This window comes from Equus asinus, chromosome 7 (assembly GCF_041296235.1).
Source record: "Equus asinus isolate D_3611 breed Donkey chromosome 7, EquAss-T2T_v2, whole genome shotgun sequence".
NCBI lineage: Eukaryota > Metazoa > Chordata > Mammalia > Perissodactyla > Equidae > Equus > Equus asinus.
In genome coordinates, this window is record NC_091796.1 from 85,399,672 (window position 1) to 85,417,105 (window position 17,434).

At 53.3% G+C, this 17,434-nt stretch overlaps 1 protein-coding gene across 7 annotated transcripts in view; it reads left to right on the forward strand.

The window, feature by feature from the left end:
• Positions 1-17,434, forward strand: part of TMEM63C (transmembrane protein 63C) — a 70,219-nt gene that overhangs the window by 18,821 nt on the left and 33,964 nt on the right. For 3 of the 7 annotated variants that reach the window (XM_014840900.3, XM_014840897.3, XM_014840895.3), the window contains exons 3-6: positions 11,788-11,848; positions 16,067-16,229; positions 16,760-16,839; positions 17,297-17,378. Coding sequence is in view for 6 of the 7 variants with exons in the window: in XM_014840897.3 (XP_014696383.2) it covers positions 16,080-16,229; positions 16,760-16,839; positions 17,297-17,378 (312 nt within the window). In the remaining variant the exon portion in view is untranslated. Of the gene's footprint in view, positions 1-11,787; positions 11,849-15,997; positions 16,230-16,759; positions 16,840-17,296; positions 17,379-17,434 lie in introns of all 7 variants that reach the window. The other 4 variants (XM_014840899.3, XM_014840898.3, XM_044774095.2 and 1 more) reach the window with 4 other exon arrangements.

Below are 17,434 nucleotides of genomic sequence, written 5' to 3' on the forward strand. Positions count from 1 at the left end.
GCGAGACCCTAGAAATCAGTGACTGTATACGCATCTGCTCACGAACATAGCAAAACACACGAATACACACACACACAATGCATAGACGTACACAACGCAACGTGCACACACGCTAACACATAGACATGCATGCACCCCAAACACACACAGGCACCCACAACCCAAACTGTGGTCACAAACACATTCCCAAGCCACCCAAATGCCCCTCAAAACATACACAGATACACAAAACTCACACCTCAAAAAACACAAACACAAATGTATAGACCCATTGTATTAGTGTCCTAGGGCAGCTGCAACAAATTACCCTAAACTGAGTGGCTGTAAACAACAGACATTTATTCTCGCATCGTTCTGGGGCTGGAGGCTGCGTCACACGGCTGGCGGGGCCACGCTCCCTCTGCAGGCCCTGGCTGAGAATCCCGCCAGGCCCCTTGCTAGCTTCTGGGGGCTGCTGGCAACCTTAGCCTTCCTTATAGCTGCATCGCCGCGGTCTCTGCCTCCATCGTCACACGGCCTTCTCTGTGTGTCTCCACGTCGCCTTCTGATCAGGACGCCCGTCATTGGATTTGGGGCCCACCCTAATCTAGGATGACTTCATTTTAACTAATTTTATCTGCAGAGACCCTATTTCTAAATAAGGTCATATTGTGTGGTTCCAGGTGGACAGGAATTTGGGAGGGACATTATTCAACCTAGGACATCCACACATCCCAAAACGTGTAAGGACAGAGACAGATAGACAGACAGACAGAAACACACACACGCACACACACCTCCCCCCCAAGGCAGATGAGAACTCTTAGATGCTGAGGGGAGGAGCCCTCGAGGTCAGAGCTGCCCCCTCCTCCTCTCCGGCCCAGCAGGAAGTAGGTCACACCCTGTTTTAGCATTCATCTGGGGAGCTGCTTTTCACCTGGGCTTTGCTTTTGGTTTGCTTTGGTTAGGTATGCACAGAGCGCAAAATTCAAAAAGTAGAAAAGAGAATACAATGAAAAGTAAGTCTTCTGACCCTGCCTCAGCCTCCATCTAGTTCCCCTCCCAGCAGGCGGCTACTGTCAAGTGTCTTGGGTCCCCTTCCAGAGAAAATCCAGACACAGGCAGGGGCTCATTGCATCTTGCTTTCTTCACTGAAGGGAGCATCCGTTACTCTTTATTCTGATTGGCTGCTTTCCGGGTCATTCCGTGTGTGTGTGTGTGTGTGTGTGTGTGTGTGTGTGTGTCCGTCTGTGTGTCCCCCAACCTACTGAGGGCAGATCCACCTGCTATTATCTTTCCTCCCCACTTCCTCATCCGTTGCTGGCACAAAGCAGGTATTCATCTACATATCAATGAATCATCAACAGCTGGTTGGGTCGCATGCGCTGGGCTCGGCCCGCTATCTACAGAGCCTCAGGTCTGTCTGTCTGTTTCCCCCCACCCCCACCCCACAGTGTGTGGCACCATCCACCAGAGCCCATCCTGGCAGCAGAAGGAGCTGGGGTGGGATGGCACCCAGTAGCCTGCCTTTTTGCCCCTGCAGCCGGGCACCCTCTTCCCTGCTCTAACTGGGCCGGCTCTGGGCCCGATGGGGGCCTCTGCTGCAGTGACATCTCCCCTCTTGCCCTCCCCTCCCGGCCCACTGGGGATCCTGCAGAGGAGTCCGTCAGGGAAGAGGCTGGGGGGAGAACACTGCCCCTGGCATCTTAGCCCAGGGACAAGCAGGGAGGGGCCTGCGGATGAGGAGCCCTTTGCCCAGTCTTTGCTGGCTGACGGCTTGGTCCAGACTTGTTACCACGGAGACGGAATTACAGCAATAACTCAGGGTCGAAGTGAAGCCTGCAGCTTCATCCAGCTGCGGTGGGAATGTATTTGCTCCACAACACAACGGGCCACAATTTTTTTCTGAATCAAGACAGAAATGGACGCCTCGGTCCAAGATTTCACCATGCCCTCAGTCTGCTGATTGAGCAGAACTCCCCGGGGAGATGAAGGTGCAGGGGCTGCCCAGCCCTGTGAGATGGGGAGCCAGGGGGATGTCAGCCAGCAGCAACCTTTGCTCGTCTGTGGAAGGAGGGGCTTCGGTTAGAGGATTTGTCAGAGCCCCTCCAGCCCAAACGCTCCGGGTCTGAGATCACAGGGGCCAGCGAGACCCACTGCCAATCATTCTTTTCTTCCACAAATATTTGTAAAGCACTAAAGTCTACCCGGCACAGCAGAGAAAATAATGAGCAAACACAGCCGCGGGCTCTGTCATCAAGGAGGTTTGCATCCACTGGGAGAGTCAGCCATTTGCTGTGTCATCCTGTAAATAAACATCAAATGTACCAGGTACTAACAAAGAGAATGATACTTAACCGTATGGAGCCATTGCTATGAGCTAGGCACTGTTCTAGTGTGCCATGTGAACTGGTCATGTAATCCTCACCCCCACCCAGTAAGGCAGATGCTACTGACATCTCCATTTCACAGATAGGGAAACTGAGGCACAGGGAGGTCAAGACACTTGCCCAAAGACATGGAGCTAGGAAATGGCAGAGGCGGGATTTGGACCCAAGGAGCCTAGTTCTCGTTAGGGACCCACACCTAACTGCCACACTGTGTCTGTCTCCCAAGATGCTCTGAGCCCTGGAATGCGAGAGCGTGGAATGTGGGGGCTTGAGCTGGTCTGGAGTTCTTCCCTAAGGGAGCAGAAATTGAACTGAGATTAACTAGTGGGAGAATGAGTTAACTAGTGGGAGGGGGAACATTCTGGGCAGAAGGACTGGCATAGTCTTCCCATCTTCTGTGGGAGGGAGGGTGGCATCCTTCAGGCACGGAGGGAACAACAAAGGAGGCCAGGGGAAGAAAATGTGGGGAGATTGGGTGAGATGAAGCTGGAGCAGTCGGCAGGCCTTGTTGGCCGAGTGAAGGAGGGGAACAGAAAGCCCCTGCAGCTGACCCCATCACATCCCGTGGGACGGCTTAGGCCCCCTCGTCCGGGAAGGCTCCCTGGACACTCCAGGTCGGGCTCAGCGCCCCTCGTGTGGGAGCCATGCCCCCAAGGCAGCTCCCCTCACACTGTACGTTGTCATTGCCTCTCAGCCAAGGCCTTTTTCACGCCCTTCTAGACTGAGCTTGGTGAGGCGAGAGACACATCTTTCTCAGCACCCACTACCCTGTGGAGAACTCGGGGTGGAATAAGTGAAGGTTGTAAGAGTTAGGGGAAGGGAGATTGCTGAGGCCTGGGTACTCCGAGAAGGCTGCCTGGAGGAAGCAGAGTTGAGCTGGGCCTGACGGTGGAGCATTCCTATTGGAGGAGGACCAGGAGGCCTTTCCACAAAGGAGGGGAATGGAGGGAGCAGAGAAAGCCAAGGTCTTTGAGGGGACAAGGGGCCGTCTGTCTGCTGGAGCTGAGACTTCTGGTAGCGAGATGGGGGAGGTAAGACTTGGGGGGTCCCTGGGGCCAAGAGGGCCTCCCCGTGGAACAGGCCAGGAGCCAAGAGCTCAGATGTCAGAAGGAGCAGGGAGCCAGGCAAAAGCTCAGGCCTTGGCTTCAGGCCTTCACCCCCACCCTGCCTTTCCACTGCTAGCTATGTGACCCTGGACAGGCTCCTCACCCTCTCTGGGCCTCAGTATCCTCATTTGTCAGAATGGGGACAGTCATCACCCCTGCCCCGACAGGGCTGTTGGGGGTCAGGTGAGATGATGGCTGTGAACACACTTTATAGCCTGGAAGAAAGTGCACACCAGGCCCTCCGTCAGGCGCCTCAGAGACAATCCAGAGGCCAGGCCCATTTCAGGCCCCCGTCCCCACCCCAGGAGGCTCTGTTTCTCTTTCTCTGACCCCTGTTTCTCTTTTGTTTCTTCCCCATAGGAGTCTAGGTTTCGACCACCCTCCAATTAAATTGCCTGTGGTGGCCTCAGTGGCCACCATCTTCCACTGCTTGATTAGGGGTGGGGTGGGGAGGACGGGAGGGGCTGAGCAGGTGGCACGGCAGGCTGGCCCCCCACTTGCCCAAGTGAAAGCTGTGCTGGGGGGGCCACCGAGCCCCCTTCCCTGATCTCTGCACCTGGGTCTTGATGCTGTAGTCAGCACCCTACCACAGCTGCCAGGAGGAGTTATTGATCTGGGGAGGGAGCATGCCTCTGGTTTCCGGGCAGTACCCCAGGGGCCTGGTGGCCACCTTGATCTTCCTGCACGTGGCCCAGCCGGACCCCGTGCGGGGAGAGGGGAGGTGGTGACATCGGATTCAGGCCTTGGATCTTCTTTCTGAGCAGCAGCCTGCACGGAAACCATCGGGCCCCTCCGCTCCCCCCACCCCACCGACAAGCGTCAGCGGGAGCTGGTCAAAGCGAGGGCTCTCGAGGAGGGCAGAAGGATTTGATATAGAAGATGAAGCTGATTGTACGGATGCCTGGAAATATCAAGCTTCCTTTCTAAATATCACTCTTTCTAATTATAAACAATAATACATGCTCTTATTAGTTTTTCAAATTCAGAAAAAATTTTTAAAAGACGCCTGACAAAACATAGCCCCACCACTCAGAGGTAACTGATCTTTTTTTCTACAGGTATAATTTTGGTTTTTTCTTTCTTTCCCATTTCTTTTCTTCTTTTTTTGTTTTAGAATTGAGATCATCTAGTGTAACAGCATTATATCCCTCTGTTTTTACCCTTTTGTCTTTATAGTGTGGCAGGAGTCGCCCCTCTCCTCCAGGTGTCTCCCTGAGTCACTGCCCAGCTCCCAGGGACCTGGGCACCCATGACACCCCCACACCTCCCTCTCCTCCTGCCTCCAGCCCCATTTGGACACTATTTTGTCTGCTCACTGACTTGGGGCTATGGGCAGAAAGGCTTGGGCCCCTTGTTGGGGGTGCTGGGGCTGGAGGGCAAGGAAAGGAACCTTCCTGGCAAGGAGAGGGGTCCCAGAGGTGAGACGGGTCAGGGGAAGCCATCCACCAGCTCCCAGCCCTGGCCCAAACGGCTGCCTTCTCTCCTTGCTGCTCTCCAGCTCCCTCTGCCACCTGCAGCCTTTCCTCCCCTCTAGCAGAGAGCCCCTTAGATGTGGTACAGATCCGGGAGTGGAGCCTGGCTTCCTGTACCCCAGAAATACAGCCCTCCTGGGATGGGCTAAGCAACTCTCTCCCCCGTTGTGCCTTCAGAGGCCGTATGATGTAGTGAAGCCAGACACTTAGATTCCAGTCCCGCCTCTTTCTTGCTCCAGTCGTGTGACTTTAGGTGAGTTACTTAACCTCTTTGAACCTCAGTTTCCCTGCCTGTGGAATGAGGATGCTGATTCCTACCTCTTAGGCTGCTACCTCTTAGCCTGCTTGTGAGGCATAAATAATGGTCAGTGCGACAAGCATAAGAAGACGCCCAGTGCTATGGCTGACCCATCACAAATGTCCACGTCTCCTTCGCCTTTCTCCTTCTGAGGCCTTCTCAGGGGCTGTGCCCACTTGGGCCTGGAGCGCATCCCCAGAATTCTGTATCAGCATTTACTTTTCTCCACTTAGCTTCTGTCTTCAGCCTGGGGGCTTCATTCCTGTTTGCTGGGATTGCTGTTCTCTGCCTTGGGGGTGGCATATAGCAAAGTGATTAGGAGGGGGCTGGGGAGTCGAATATCCCAGGCTCGTGTCCTATTTGCTCCCTGGCTATGTGACCTGGGCTAGTCACTTAACCTCTCTGTGCCCAAGATTCCTCATCCATAAGATGGGATAATAACAGAACCTACCTGTTCTTTGTATAGGAAGCAAAAGCCACTCTAAAACTTTAAGCAAAACAGAATTTAATACAGAGAATTACATGCTCACAAAATCATCGGAAGAGTTAGAATCTGAGTCTGCAGAGCAGAGCAGAACTGACCCACCAGACAAACCAGTCCTCAGCCACAGCTAGGATGGGACTGCTGGAGCCATGAATTCATGTCCCCTCACCTGTAAGCCAGGGATCAGGGACCCTCTTCAGCCTGTACCACGATTGCCTCTCGCCCCACCCTCACCCACACACACATTCCCCGGGAGCCAGAGGCTGGGCATCGATCTGCTGCAGAGAGCTCCTTCTTCTCCTCAACACTGCTTGTCAGCAGAACACAGCCCAAGCATCAGAAAAATGGGCTCCTCCTCCCTTCCGCCTTATAAATCTATCTCCTGTGCCTCTAATTGATGGAACTTTATCTGTATTCAGAGCCCCCGCTGCAAGGATGTGTTGGAAATGTAGTTTTAAGCTTCTAGCTTCTGAAGTATAGGAAAGCACACTAGAAAGAGGTGGAAATGGATGCTGAAGGCCGTCGACCCTATCCAACATGCAGTCTGATAGGTTTGTTAACCCAGATGATGCATTAAGAGACTTGGCACAGTACCTGGCACATAGAGCTCATTCAGTAGGTGTTAGCTGTAAATCTTATTATTGGACAAGGGTTACCAACGAGCATCGGCTGACTGCCGGCAGAGAGAAGCAGCAGCAATGCGTTGCTCTGCGTGGTACTGTCCATGGTGCTGAGCGTCCTTTTGTGGGTCCTAGCTGCTGGCTGCCTAGCTGCTTTAGTGGGCCTGGTGGCAACATGGAATCCCAATCTACTTACCTCATGCTGGGACTTCAGGGGGTACTGAGAGAGCTATTTAAGAGCTTCTGAGGAAGGCTGACCTCAATCCTAGGAAGAAGATAGCAAAGGCAGCAACCAGCATTTGGGGTACTGGTAGTTTACAAGAATGTCTCTATGCACTATCTCCTTTAACTCTCATAAACTCTATCATAGGCAGGATGGACATAATTATATCCATTTTGTAGAGGGGAAAACTGAGCAGCAAGAGGTTAAGTAGCAGCTAATAAACAATAGAGCCAGACTCACACCCAGTCTCCTGACCGAAAGCCTTATGTTCTGTCCACTCCATGACATGACTTTGGGGAGCAAGATTTGGTAACCAATGATGTGCCGTGGGGAGGCAAAAATGAGTGACTCAGGTACTTTCTGCACACTATGCAAATGTGTGCAAGTCACCCAAATTTTATTATTTCCTGCCCCTGAGTGTGGCCCTGGATAAAGGACCATCTATCTTTCATTGAGACCTACTGCATCCTGGTCACTGTGGGAGTACTATGGAAAGTATAAGAAAAAGACATGGGCCCTGCCATCATGGAACCCATAGATTTGTTGAGCAACTGGCCACTCCTGGGAAGATGGGAGGATAGCGCCAGGCAGTGGTAGCAAAGGCCAGCTCTTTAAAGAAGGTGAGGACAAAGTACAGACTGTGCTGGTCATTGGAAGAAGACTTTGGGGAACAGGATTTGAGCTGGCCCAGGGGCTGTAAGTGCTGAGACCAAGACCCAGCTAGGCCCACGAAGAAGTGGCTCAAACTCAGTCAGTGTGAGGCCAGCAGCTCTAAGAGACATGGGGTCAGGATAGAAGGCACGATGGTGCCCCATGAAGAAAGTGGCCAGACCAGTGGCATCTGGCATAGGGGAAGATGCAAGAACTTGGGGATCCCAGTGGAGAGGTGGTGTGGCCCTCTGTGGATCACTAGCCCACTTTCCACAGACTCAGAGGAAAGGGAGTGGGGAGGAGAGATCTCCTAAGAGGAGAATATAAGCACAAAGTCTCATGAGCTGCCCCACTGCAACATGATTTAAGGGGCCCTGAACTTCTATCCTTTATCCCCAAATCTCTTCATCCTCCCTCCTTATTTAGGGAGAGTCAGAAAACCCTTCAGATCTTCTAGAATTCCTTATTTAGCTGCAAAAAACCCCTGAGAATCTTAAGCTAGTGTTTATCCTGGCTGCACATAAGAATTGACTGGAGACTCATTCTTCAAGTCTGAAGTGGGACATGAGTATCTGGATCCAGTAAACTCCTTCCAGGTGATTCCCGTGTCCCAGAAAGCCCAAGTTCTAATCCCAAATCCACCAGCCTTAGGCAAATCTCTTAGCCCTCTGGCAACCCAGTTTCTTCATATGCAAAGTTGGGCAAACCATTTTTTGCTGTGAATATATGGGGTGCTTGAGACTCAAGGGCAGTTTAGAGCAAGGAAGGGCTCACTGATACTTAGGGAAAGATTCATGGCCAGCTGGCATGGTGTGTGGGGGATGACATTAACCGGGGTGACACCTCCTTCCTAGCTGCTCCTCCACAGTGTCCTGCCCCCTAGCAGAGAGAGGGAACCTGAGCCACTGTGCTGATGTCCTGGAAAGGGTGGAGGGAAGATCTGAGAGCAGAGGGCACGGAAGGAATGTGAAGAGAGACCCAGAGAAGAAGGGGTGGCCATGGTCAGGAGCTCCAGTTTACTTAAGGTCCAGAACCATGGGAAATAATCTTTCCTGTTGTTAACAAAAAGATGATGAATTATTGAAGAGACTGAGAAGGCCAGATGGCGGGGGCGGGGGGCAGGTGCTGTGGCTCTGTGCACTCTCGGGGGGACAGGGCTGGGAGGGGAAGGTGGAGTCTCCTCACCCACAGCTTCTTCTCCTAGGATGTGGCCTATGGCTATAGCAATTTGCTCTCCAAATCAAAATGCAGGCCCGATGGACCAGCTCCTGAGAACTCATGGGGAGGGGGGAGCAGAGTTGGCTCTGGGCAGTGCCAGAAAATGCAGGCTGTGTCTCTGAGATATCTGGAATCCTAGGTCCAGCCTGGCCCTTAGAGACCTCCCACTGAAACTGCTCATCTTACAGAGGATGAGGCTGTGGCCCAGAGAAGGGAAGGCACCTGCCCCAAGCCACATAGATGGCCCAGAGCCCAGCTTTCCTGAGACTGCTCAGTCCACAGTACTTTCCACTGCACCATCCTGGAAGGCTGGGAAATGTTCTGTCCCCGGATGGGGCTTGAGCGAGGGCATCCCCTTCCTCTGCCCCCAGCCCAGCACTGCCAGCCCAGCACTGCCAGCCCAGCAGAGACCCAAAGGGCCCAGGAAGTAGCCCAGCAGAGAGTTACCAACTGCCTGGGTTCAAGGACCAGCTCTAGCACTATGGCCTTAGGCAAGTTATTTAACATCTCTGGGCCTTAGTTTTCTCTTTCATTCATCCCCCCAGGGTACTTGTGAGGATTAACTGAGCTAGTACTTAAATGGGAAGTATTTATCCTATGGTAAGTGCTCAATAAATGTTAACTATTAATAAAATTGGCCCCTCCTTGGTCTTCCTGGACCACCCTAGCTCTGGGATTTGGGCTCCTCACACAGAGGACTTGGCCTTGAGATGTCTAGCTCACCTGGAAGGAAAAGCAGGGAGCAAAGTGTGGCCTAGCTAGTTAGAACAGCAGTAGCTGAAACCAGGCGAGGTCTGGAAGCCTGGGAGTGAGCGACGGGCCAGAGGAGTGATAAAGACAAAGTGAGTTCTGTTCAAAGCCTTTGCCCGGTTGCTGAGGGAAAGTTTGCCCAGGCCTAGGATTGCTAAGCCTCCAGCTTTTGCCATGGGAGGTTAGGATGGGGGAGAAAGGGGAGAGGAGGAAGGCCGTGCACTCCCCCGTCGGATAAGATGTGCAGATGAGAAAGGGACTGGAGAATCCTGACTCACCAAACAGCATTGACACCGTCTCTCGCTGCTCCTCCTTGGCCCCAAAGCAAGGCTGACATTTGCTTTTCATGCACAGGAGGACCAGAGGCAACAGCCACGTACAGGCTGCAGTTTGAGGGGTAATGGACAGCCCTTCCCACACTCCACGTCTCTCCTCTTGCCTGTTCCAGAACAGAGGAGGTGGAAGGAAACTCAGAATGGTCCAGTCTGGGCCCCTCTCCACCATCTCACAAACAAGCTGATGACGATGATGACAGTACTAGTGAACACTGAGCCCATGTATTCCTCAAGCACTGTGTGAAGGGCTTTATGTGAAGGATCTTATTTCATCTTCACAGCAACCCTGGGAGACAGTGCTGTTATTACCTCCACTTTCCAGATTTGAAAACTGAGGCTCAGAGAGGTGAAGTCACTGTTCATGGTCACACAGCTAGCAAGGGTGGATCTGGGATTTAAGCCCAGACAGTCTGGCTGCAGAAAACCCACTGCTCCCTACTGCCCTGACCAGCCTCCCTGTGCTCTGCTGTGAAACCCAGACTCCAAAGGGAAGAGTTCCCTAAGCCCCCTGCACCGGCGGGTTGGTGCCCCTGCTCTGTGTTCCTTGAGCATGCTCGGTTTTCAAGTTTCGTTCTTTCCAGTGCTGGTGCTTTGATCTCCGGAAAGCTTTCTGACCCTCTCCTTCACACCCAAGAGCTAGCTTTCCTTCCAGAAAGAAGGAAGGTCCAGGCATGGTTTAGGGTGAGAACAAAAGGCGGGCGCTGCTCCAGGTTTCCACGGCAACAGCCTCCCTCATTACTGCCTCTACTTGCTGCCAACAAAGCTGAGGAGGGTGGCGAGGGCGGGGTGAGGCTCTCTTCTCTCTTCTTCTTCCTCACCTCCCCTTTGGGCTGGGCAGCCAGGTGAGCTGAAAGCCTGCACCCGACCCAACCCTGCTAGATGCATTTCCCCTTGCCTCCGAGCTTAGAGGCTGGGACCTTGTAGCTGGGGGTCCTCCCAGGCAGAACAGCAACTGGACCAGGCCTCCCAACAGTGATCCTCTCCCCATATCCCAAAGCCTGTGAGCTTTCTGAAAACGACCTCACATTTGTACTTCCAGGGTCTACACAGGGCCTGGCAAGAGTAGATACACAATGAATTCTTGTTGAATGAATGAATAAGCAGATGAAAGGCAAGCCAGTGATCCGTCCTACACACTAGCCATGACTATTCCTTTTCACTTTCCCAAAACGCCATGCTCAGTCTCCCCTCTGAGTCCAACACGGTTCCCTCTGCCCACGCTTCCCCACCGCAGTGTGCTGATTCCCACACCTCCTCCCACCTCCACTTGGAGGTCCCTCCCTCACAGAAGCCTTCTCAGACTGCTCCAGGGAGGTCCCTTCCCATGGCTCCTTTCACCTGGGCTATTGGGCTATCAGAGTGTGCGGTGGTGTGTACCTTGCATGCTTGCATGTCTCCCCAGTGAGTCTGGGAGCCTCGGGCAGGTGGGAATGGGGTCTGCCAGGCCCCCAGAGCCTGGCATGATGCCTGGCTCATGGTAGGTATTCAACCCTTCTTTGTGGAAGGAAGAAAGGGAGGGAGGGAGAGGAGGAGGGAGAGATGCTTTTGGAATGACAGAGAATGAGGGAGAAAAGAGCAGCATCCAGCACTCAACCCTGCTTAGAGTCAGATGGAAGCCAGAGCTCTTCAGAGCCCAGGACCCCTCCTCTCCCCTCATCACGCAGAGTCTTAGCAAATTATAACAACAGTCACATGTCCTGTGGTTGTGTAGCAGTTCACCAAGTGCTTTCACATCCTTGGCCTGGTTCCAGTCCCCAGCAGCCCTGAGAGGGCCTTCTTAAGCTGTGCCCCTCATTTTAAAGGGGAGGGTTCAACCAATGGTGCTGGGACAACTGGAGAGCCACATGCGAAAAGACAAACTTAGACCCTTACTTCACACCGGTCACAAACATTAACTCAAAATGGATCATAGACGTCAATGGAAGGGCTAAAACTATAACACGTTCAGGAGAAAATCTTTAAGACCTTGGCTTAGGCAAAGGTTTCTTAGATACAATACCAAAAAGCATGATCCATAAAAAAAAATTTGATAAATTTGACTTTGTCAAAGTTTAAAACTTTGGTGCTTCAAAAGACGCCTTGAAGAAAGTGAAAGACAAGCGACAGACTGAGAGAAACTATTTGCAAAACACGCCTGTGATAAAGGAGGAGCAGCCTGAGCCTAAAAATGAGAAAAGGGGCCCTGAGGGATGATGTGGCCAGCGAAGCCGTCCTGGGTCCCTAAGTGTCGTGGTCTCTACACTGCTTTTGTTCTTTTGCAGCAGCCCCTAGCTGAGTGGAGCCTCCAGGCGTGACTAGGAACCTCACTGAGCGCAGACTCAGGTAGGAGAAGTCTCACCAAGGTCTTCTGCCTCGCGGGCTCCGCATCCCTCCCCCATTTTCCACCGGCTTCCTCAGCGCGGGCTCCCCCCAGTGGCCACCCGCAGAACTGTAGCTTCCTGCCGCAGCTCACCGGGATGCCGCGACGGCTGAGATGCGGCCCCATCCGCCAAGAGACCCCCAAATGCCACTGCTGCTGCTCTGACCCTCTGGCAGAGGGCTTACTGTTAAACTGTACTGTGTTCGATGTGAACTATTACAGGTTTACATTTGGCTGAACATGTTAGTGTAAATGAGGTAACCAGCGACCTGGGGTCATAAAACGGTGGTCAGCCTAGGCAGAAAGAGAGGGGAGCAAAAGTGGGGAAACTTAAAAAGAGGCAGGAGACTCCCTGATCCGGTTAGATGCTGATCTGGTGGGTAGGAGGGCGAGTTCTTGTGCTCTCCTTCCTTTTTCCAGGACTCATCTCATGATACCCCCTCTCCCTATTTTTGTCAGTTAGCACTGGGAGCTCCAGCTCCCAGGCCACCTCTGCTCTCCTGAATGCCATTCCTTTTTCCTTTTTTCCCTTCTCCATCCCCATCTCCCAACCCTCCCCAACTCCTGAAACTGTTCCGCTGTGCCCCCTGGAACTCCGCATCCACTTTCCATTTTACAAATATCTATGTGATGCTTCCTGTGTGCCAGGCACGGTTCTCCGCAATTGACAAATCTCAATCCACTTATTCCTCTTAACAGCACTGTGAGGTGGGTGCTAATTGCTAACACCATCCCCATTTCCAGATGAGTTAGCTGGGGCGTGGAGACAAGTAGCTTGCTTGAGGTCACTCAGCAAGCAAGTGTTGGAACCGGGGTTCAGTGTCACAGAGCCCACGGTGCCCAGAAGCACCCCCAGCTCCTTAGTCCCTCAGTTTCTCACTGGGAACTGAAACCCGAGACTCCCCAGGAGCCCAGGACCCTTAACACCCTCTCGGAGTGGTTTCTATTTCTCTTGAACACCGCTGGCCCAGAAATGGGATGTCTTTCTAGCTCTTCTTTGCAACTTCCAGACTCTTCCTCCTTCCTGTCCACTAAAGCCCCCCATCTTGGACCCACAGGCGTCAGCCCAGACATCCTACTCCCCTCTTTTTCACAGGCATCAACCCCTCCCCCCAGATCACTCCCCTTCTTCTCTGAAGAGTTCAGTTTCCACTGTCACTCGGTACTCTCCCTGTCTTCATTCTAACTGATTTCAACCTCCACATATCCCCGAAGAGGGTCCTTCCGACACACTGTCCTCTCAGTTCCTTGCCCTCCCTGCTCAGCCGCTCACTCCATGGTCATGCCCTAGACCTTATCACTACCCACAACTGCCATCCCTTCTTCATCATCTCGGTGTCGCCCAGCTCGTTTTCCAACAGCCGCTTCTTGTCTGTCAGCTCACACCCTCTGGTCCCCAGCAATTCTTCTACCCCCCAGAACTCCAGCACCTTTCGCTGTTCCTCACCCATCTCGTGTCTCCTTCCTCTCCTCACCTCGCTCAAATTCTGTGGCCAATAATTAAAATTACTCTCTTGCATATACCGTCAGCCCTCTTGTCTCATTCTCACACCTGCTTGGGAAAACCTCCACCCCAATTAGCTCTGGCTTTCTGCCTCTTCCACTCCTGCAGCCATGCATGTGAATGCAGCTGGGGAAAGGCACGGGGGTCTCGCTGCTCCTATTGTACATTCAAGACCCTGAATCTCAATGGTCCTTAGTGCTGCCTGCCAAGCCTACTGCGTTCCCCTAATCCAGCCACTCGCTCACTCCTCTGGACTTCTGTTGCTACCTTTTTTCCTGTCCTCAAACATCCCACGGCTGCCCGCCAGCACCAGCGTGCACTCATCTGAGACCTTGTTTCCTCTTTTACTGAGAAGGTACAAGCAGTGGGAGAGGGCGTCCCCAGGCTCCACCAGGACCCCTGCCTCCCCTCCTGCTCCCGTGGGTCAGCATTCCGGCCCTCGGTGAAGGCCATGTTCTCCGCCCGTGCTCTAGTTCCCGCCCCCGCCCCCATCCACACATTGCGCCAGCGAGTCATCTTCTCTCCTTCATCACCACATTTTTATTTTCTACCAGATCATTCCCATCAGCATACACTGTGCTGCCATTTCCCCCATCCTAACCACTTCTGCCTCTCCTTACTCTTCCAGAGTTTTCCTGCCCTCTGGCTCCTGTCCCTCTCCTGTCGTTCTTTCCTGGACCTCTTCTAGTCTGGCCACCAATAACCCCCACAATGCCTTAACTGCGCTAATTCTCGGTTTTCATCTTACCTGACTACATCAACACCACTGGTCCCTCCCTTCTGGAAACATTTTCTTTATTTGGCTTCCAGGGTACCCCCCTCTCCTGCTGTTCCTCCTTCCTCACTGCCTGCTCTTCTCAGTCTCTGTTTCTGGTTCCTTCTCATCTACCAGCCTCTATGTAGTGGAGCATCCCAAGACTCAGACCTTGAACCTCACCCTACACTCGCTGCTTCAGCAATCCAGTCCTGCACCTCCAACAGTCATCCACAGGCTGCTGATGCCCACAGCCACGTCTCCAGTCTCTCTTCTGAATTGTGGACTCACATATCCAGCCAGCCGCTTGACATCTTAGTGTGTCCGAGACCCAACACCCGATCTCCCCACCACCCTGTGCTTCCCACCCTGCACGTCCTGTCTTTCCCCTCCAATAACAGCACCTCTGTTGTCCCAGTTGCTCAGGCCAAACACCTCCGAGTCGTCCTGGGCTCCTCTCTTTCACACTCCCCATCCAATCTATCAGCAAATCTGGTTGACTCCACCTTCAAAATATTTCCAAAATCTGACTACTTCCATCCTGGTCCAGGCTACCATATCTCTTGCCTGGATTGTAACAACTTCCTCCTAAGTGACCTCTCTGTGTCTCCTTCTCTGCTTGCCCCCATTCATTCTCAGTGCAAGGGTCAAAGTGATGCCTTTAAAACCTGAGTCATTCATGTCACTCCTTGGCTCAACCTCCCCTCCCCATGCCCTTAGCTCTACCCTGTCCAGTGACATTGGTCTATTGGCTCTTCCTCAATGTTCCAGGCAAGCTTGCACCCTGGGCCTTTTGTTCTGTCTGAAGTGCCCCCTCCCCCCACCTCCCACAGCTACATGGTTTGCTCCCTCTCTTCAAGTCTCTGTTCAAATGTCATCCTCTCAGTGATACCTTCCCTAACCACCCTCTCTACAGCTCTAATCTCACCCTCACCCTGCACTGCTCCTCCCACTAGAATCCCACAAGGGAGGGATTTTATTTGTCTTGTTCACAGATGCATCACCAGCCTTAGTCTGGCATAAAGCAGTTGTTCACCAAATGTTTGTTGAGTGACTGAATGAACAAGCCTCCGTTTCTCAAATTGGAGAGAAGAGTTTCTAGGGTGAGATGAGGGCTGGAGCCAAAACGAGTGATCTTTTGAAATCAGAACAACCTTGTAGATAAGTCCAAGCAGCTACTTGTCACTTCCAGTTTTCACCTGCACTTTCCACTCTTGTCCATGCCTGAAGAACATTGATGCCAGTGACCGTGAGCCCTGCATTTGAGTCTTACCAAGATGCTCAGGCTCGCTGGATTGGCTCAGGTCCCCAGGCAGGTGCTGATCTCCCTGGTTAGTTCGAGGTAAGACAGTAACGTTTACTGAGTCACTGCTGTGTGCCAGGCATACACATCCATACTTAATTTAGTCTTAGGAGCCATTGCCTTTCCTGGAAACTGGACCAGAGCATCCTAGGATGTTAGAGGTGATCGTCAGCGAGCCCCATCTGTGCGGCGTCCCCTGAATGCAGTGGTTCCATCCTCCAAACTGAATATTTTCACTCTGAGACCTGACCCACCTTTGGGAAGTTTCTTTATTTATATACAAGAAAAGCTTCACAAAGGTAGACGTAGGGAGACCCATTTGGATGAGCATTTTACAACTCTTTTTGTAAAGGGATGAAGTGATCAAAATAAGAATGCTCCCGGGGAATCAGGCTCACCTGTCATCGCAGCCCTCAGTGTGAAGAAGCTGTTCTCGTACAGGGTAGGGCTGTGGGCTGTGGCAGGGCTGACCTCCTGCCTTGACCAGTTACAGGCTGGCACTGGGCGCTGGGTCTGAAGCGCACTGAGCACACCTCCCCCCACCTCCCCAGCAGGCTTCTGCATTTTGCCTAGTGAGGGCGAGCGCTCGTGTCTGACCTGGACACCCCTCCGTTCACCAGGGAGCCTCCCAGGATGGCTGTCTTGCCGGGTGACCTGAACACGGTGGAAAAGACAAGGAACATGTCGGCGGCCGACTGCTTCCATTCTCGGAACACGGTCCTGCAGGGGCAGCCCTTCGGGGGTATCCCTACCGTGCTGTTCCTCAACTGCATCTTGTGGGTGGTGAGTCCTGGGCACTGCGGTGGGCAGACAGTGATGCAGCAGAGGCTTCGGTGGTCCAACTGGACACCAGCCACAGCAGTGGGAACTCCCTGAAGGCCAGTCCTGCCCAGGGAAGCTGGAGTGGGTGGGCCTCAGGGAAGAGGAGGCTGGAGGAAAGGGCAGAATTGCTAAGATTCTCTTTCATGTGCCATTGTCCAAAGGCCAGTGCCCTTGGGCCTCCCTCTCTCCCTTTGCTGCTTTCTCCAAGGAGTGTTCTTGTCCGAGAGCTCTAAACATGCCACCAGCACCTTCATCCAAAAAACTCTGAGCATCCACTCTGTGTCAGGAAACTGCTGGGCACTGGGAATCCAGAGTTGAAAAAGGCATAGTCTGTTCCCTGACAGAGCAGGCCACCTAGTGGGGGAGCCCCAAGGAGCCCCCGGGGACCTCAAGGACAGGCTCTCCGCCATGGGAATGCCCTGCATGCCCAGGGGCCGAGCGGGAGGCATCCATCAGCTCTCTTGCCCCATCTCGCCTTTCTTGGCCTGCAGGTCATCATTTTGGTTTACTCCTTCCTCCGGAAAGCTGCGTGGGACTACGGGCGCCTGGCTCTGCTGATACACAATGACAGGTAAGGAGAGATGGGGGTCAGGATTAGCGAGCGGCTTGCTCCCGTGGGGAATGTGCCACCATGACCAGGACACGGCTCTGCCCAGTGCTCAAGCTGCAGCAGGTGTCTCGTCAGCAGGTCGCATGTTGTTCCCCAGCCCTGCCCCTGCTCTGGCCCTCCCTGAACGAAGGGAACTTGGAGGCCAGCCATCTCTGGGTGTGAGGCCACATTTTTCTCAGGTCTCAGACTTTCTGGATCCCATGACTCCCAAGATGTGTTAGGCACCTGGCGACAGGGGTGATTAATGTCTGTACCCAGAGCTGTGTGCTCAGCAAACGAGCTGAGGTGTGTCTGCTGCTGGGCAAGAGGGGCCTGCAGCCCTCGGCCCAGGCCCAGGGTGCGGGGGAGACAGCAAGGCAGGCCCCTGAGGCCTTTTCTCTCCTTTTCCCCCGACCCCGCTGCCTTTCCTGGCCGGCAGCTTGACCTCGCTGATCTATGGGGAGCAGAGTGAGAAGACGTCTCCCTCGGATATTTCCCTGGAGATGGAACACAAGGACAAGGTGAGTCTGGGTCCCGGCTCTGGGCAGGCAGTCCTGGCATGTGCCGGAAGGAGCAT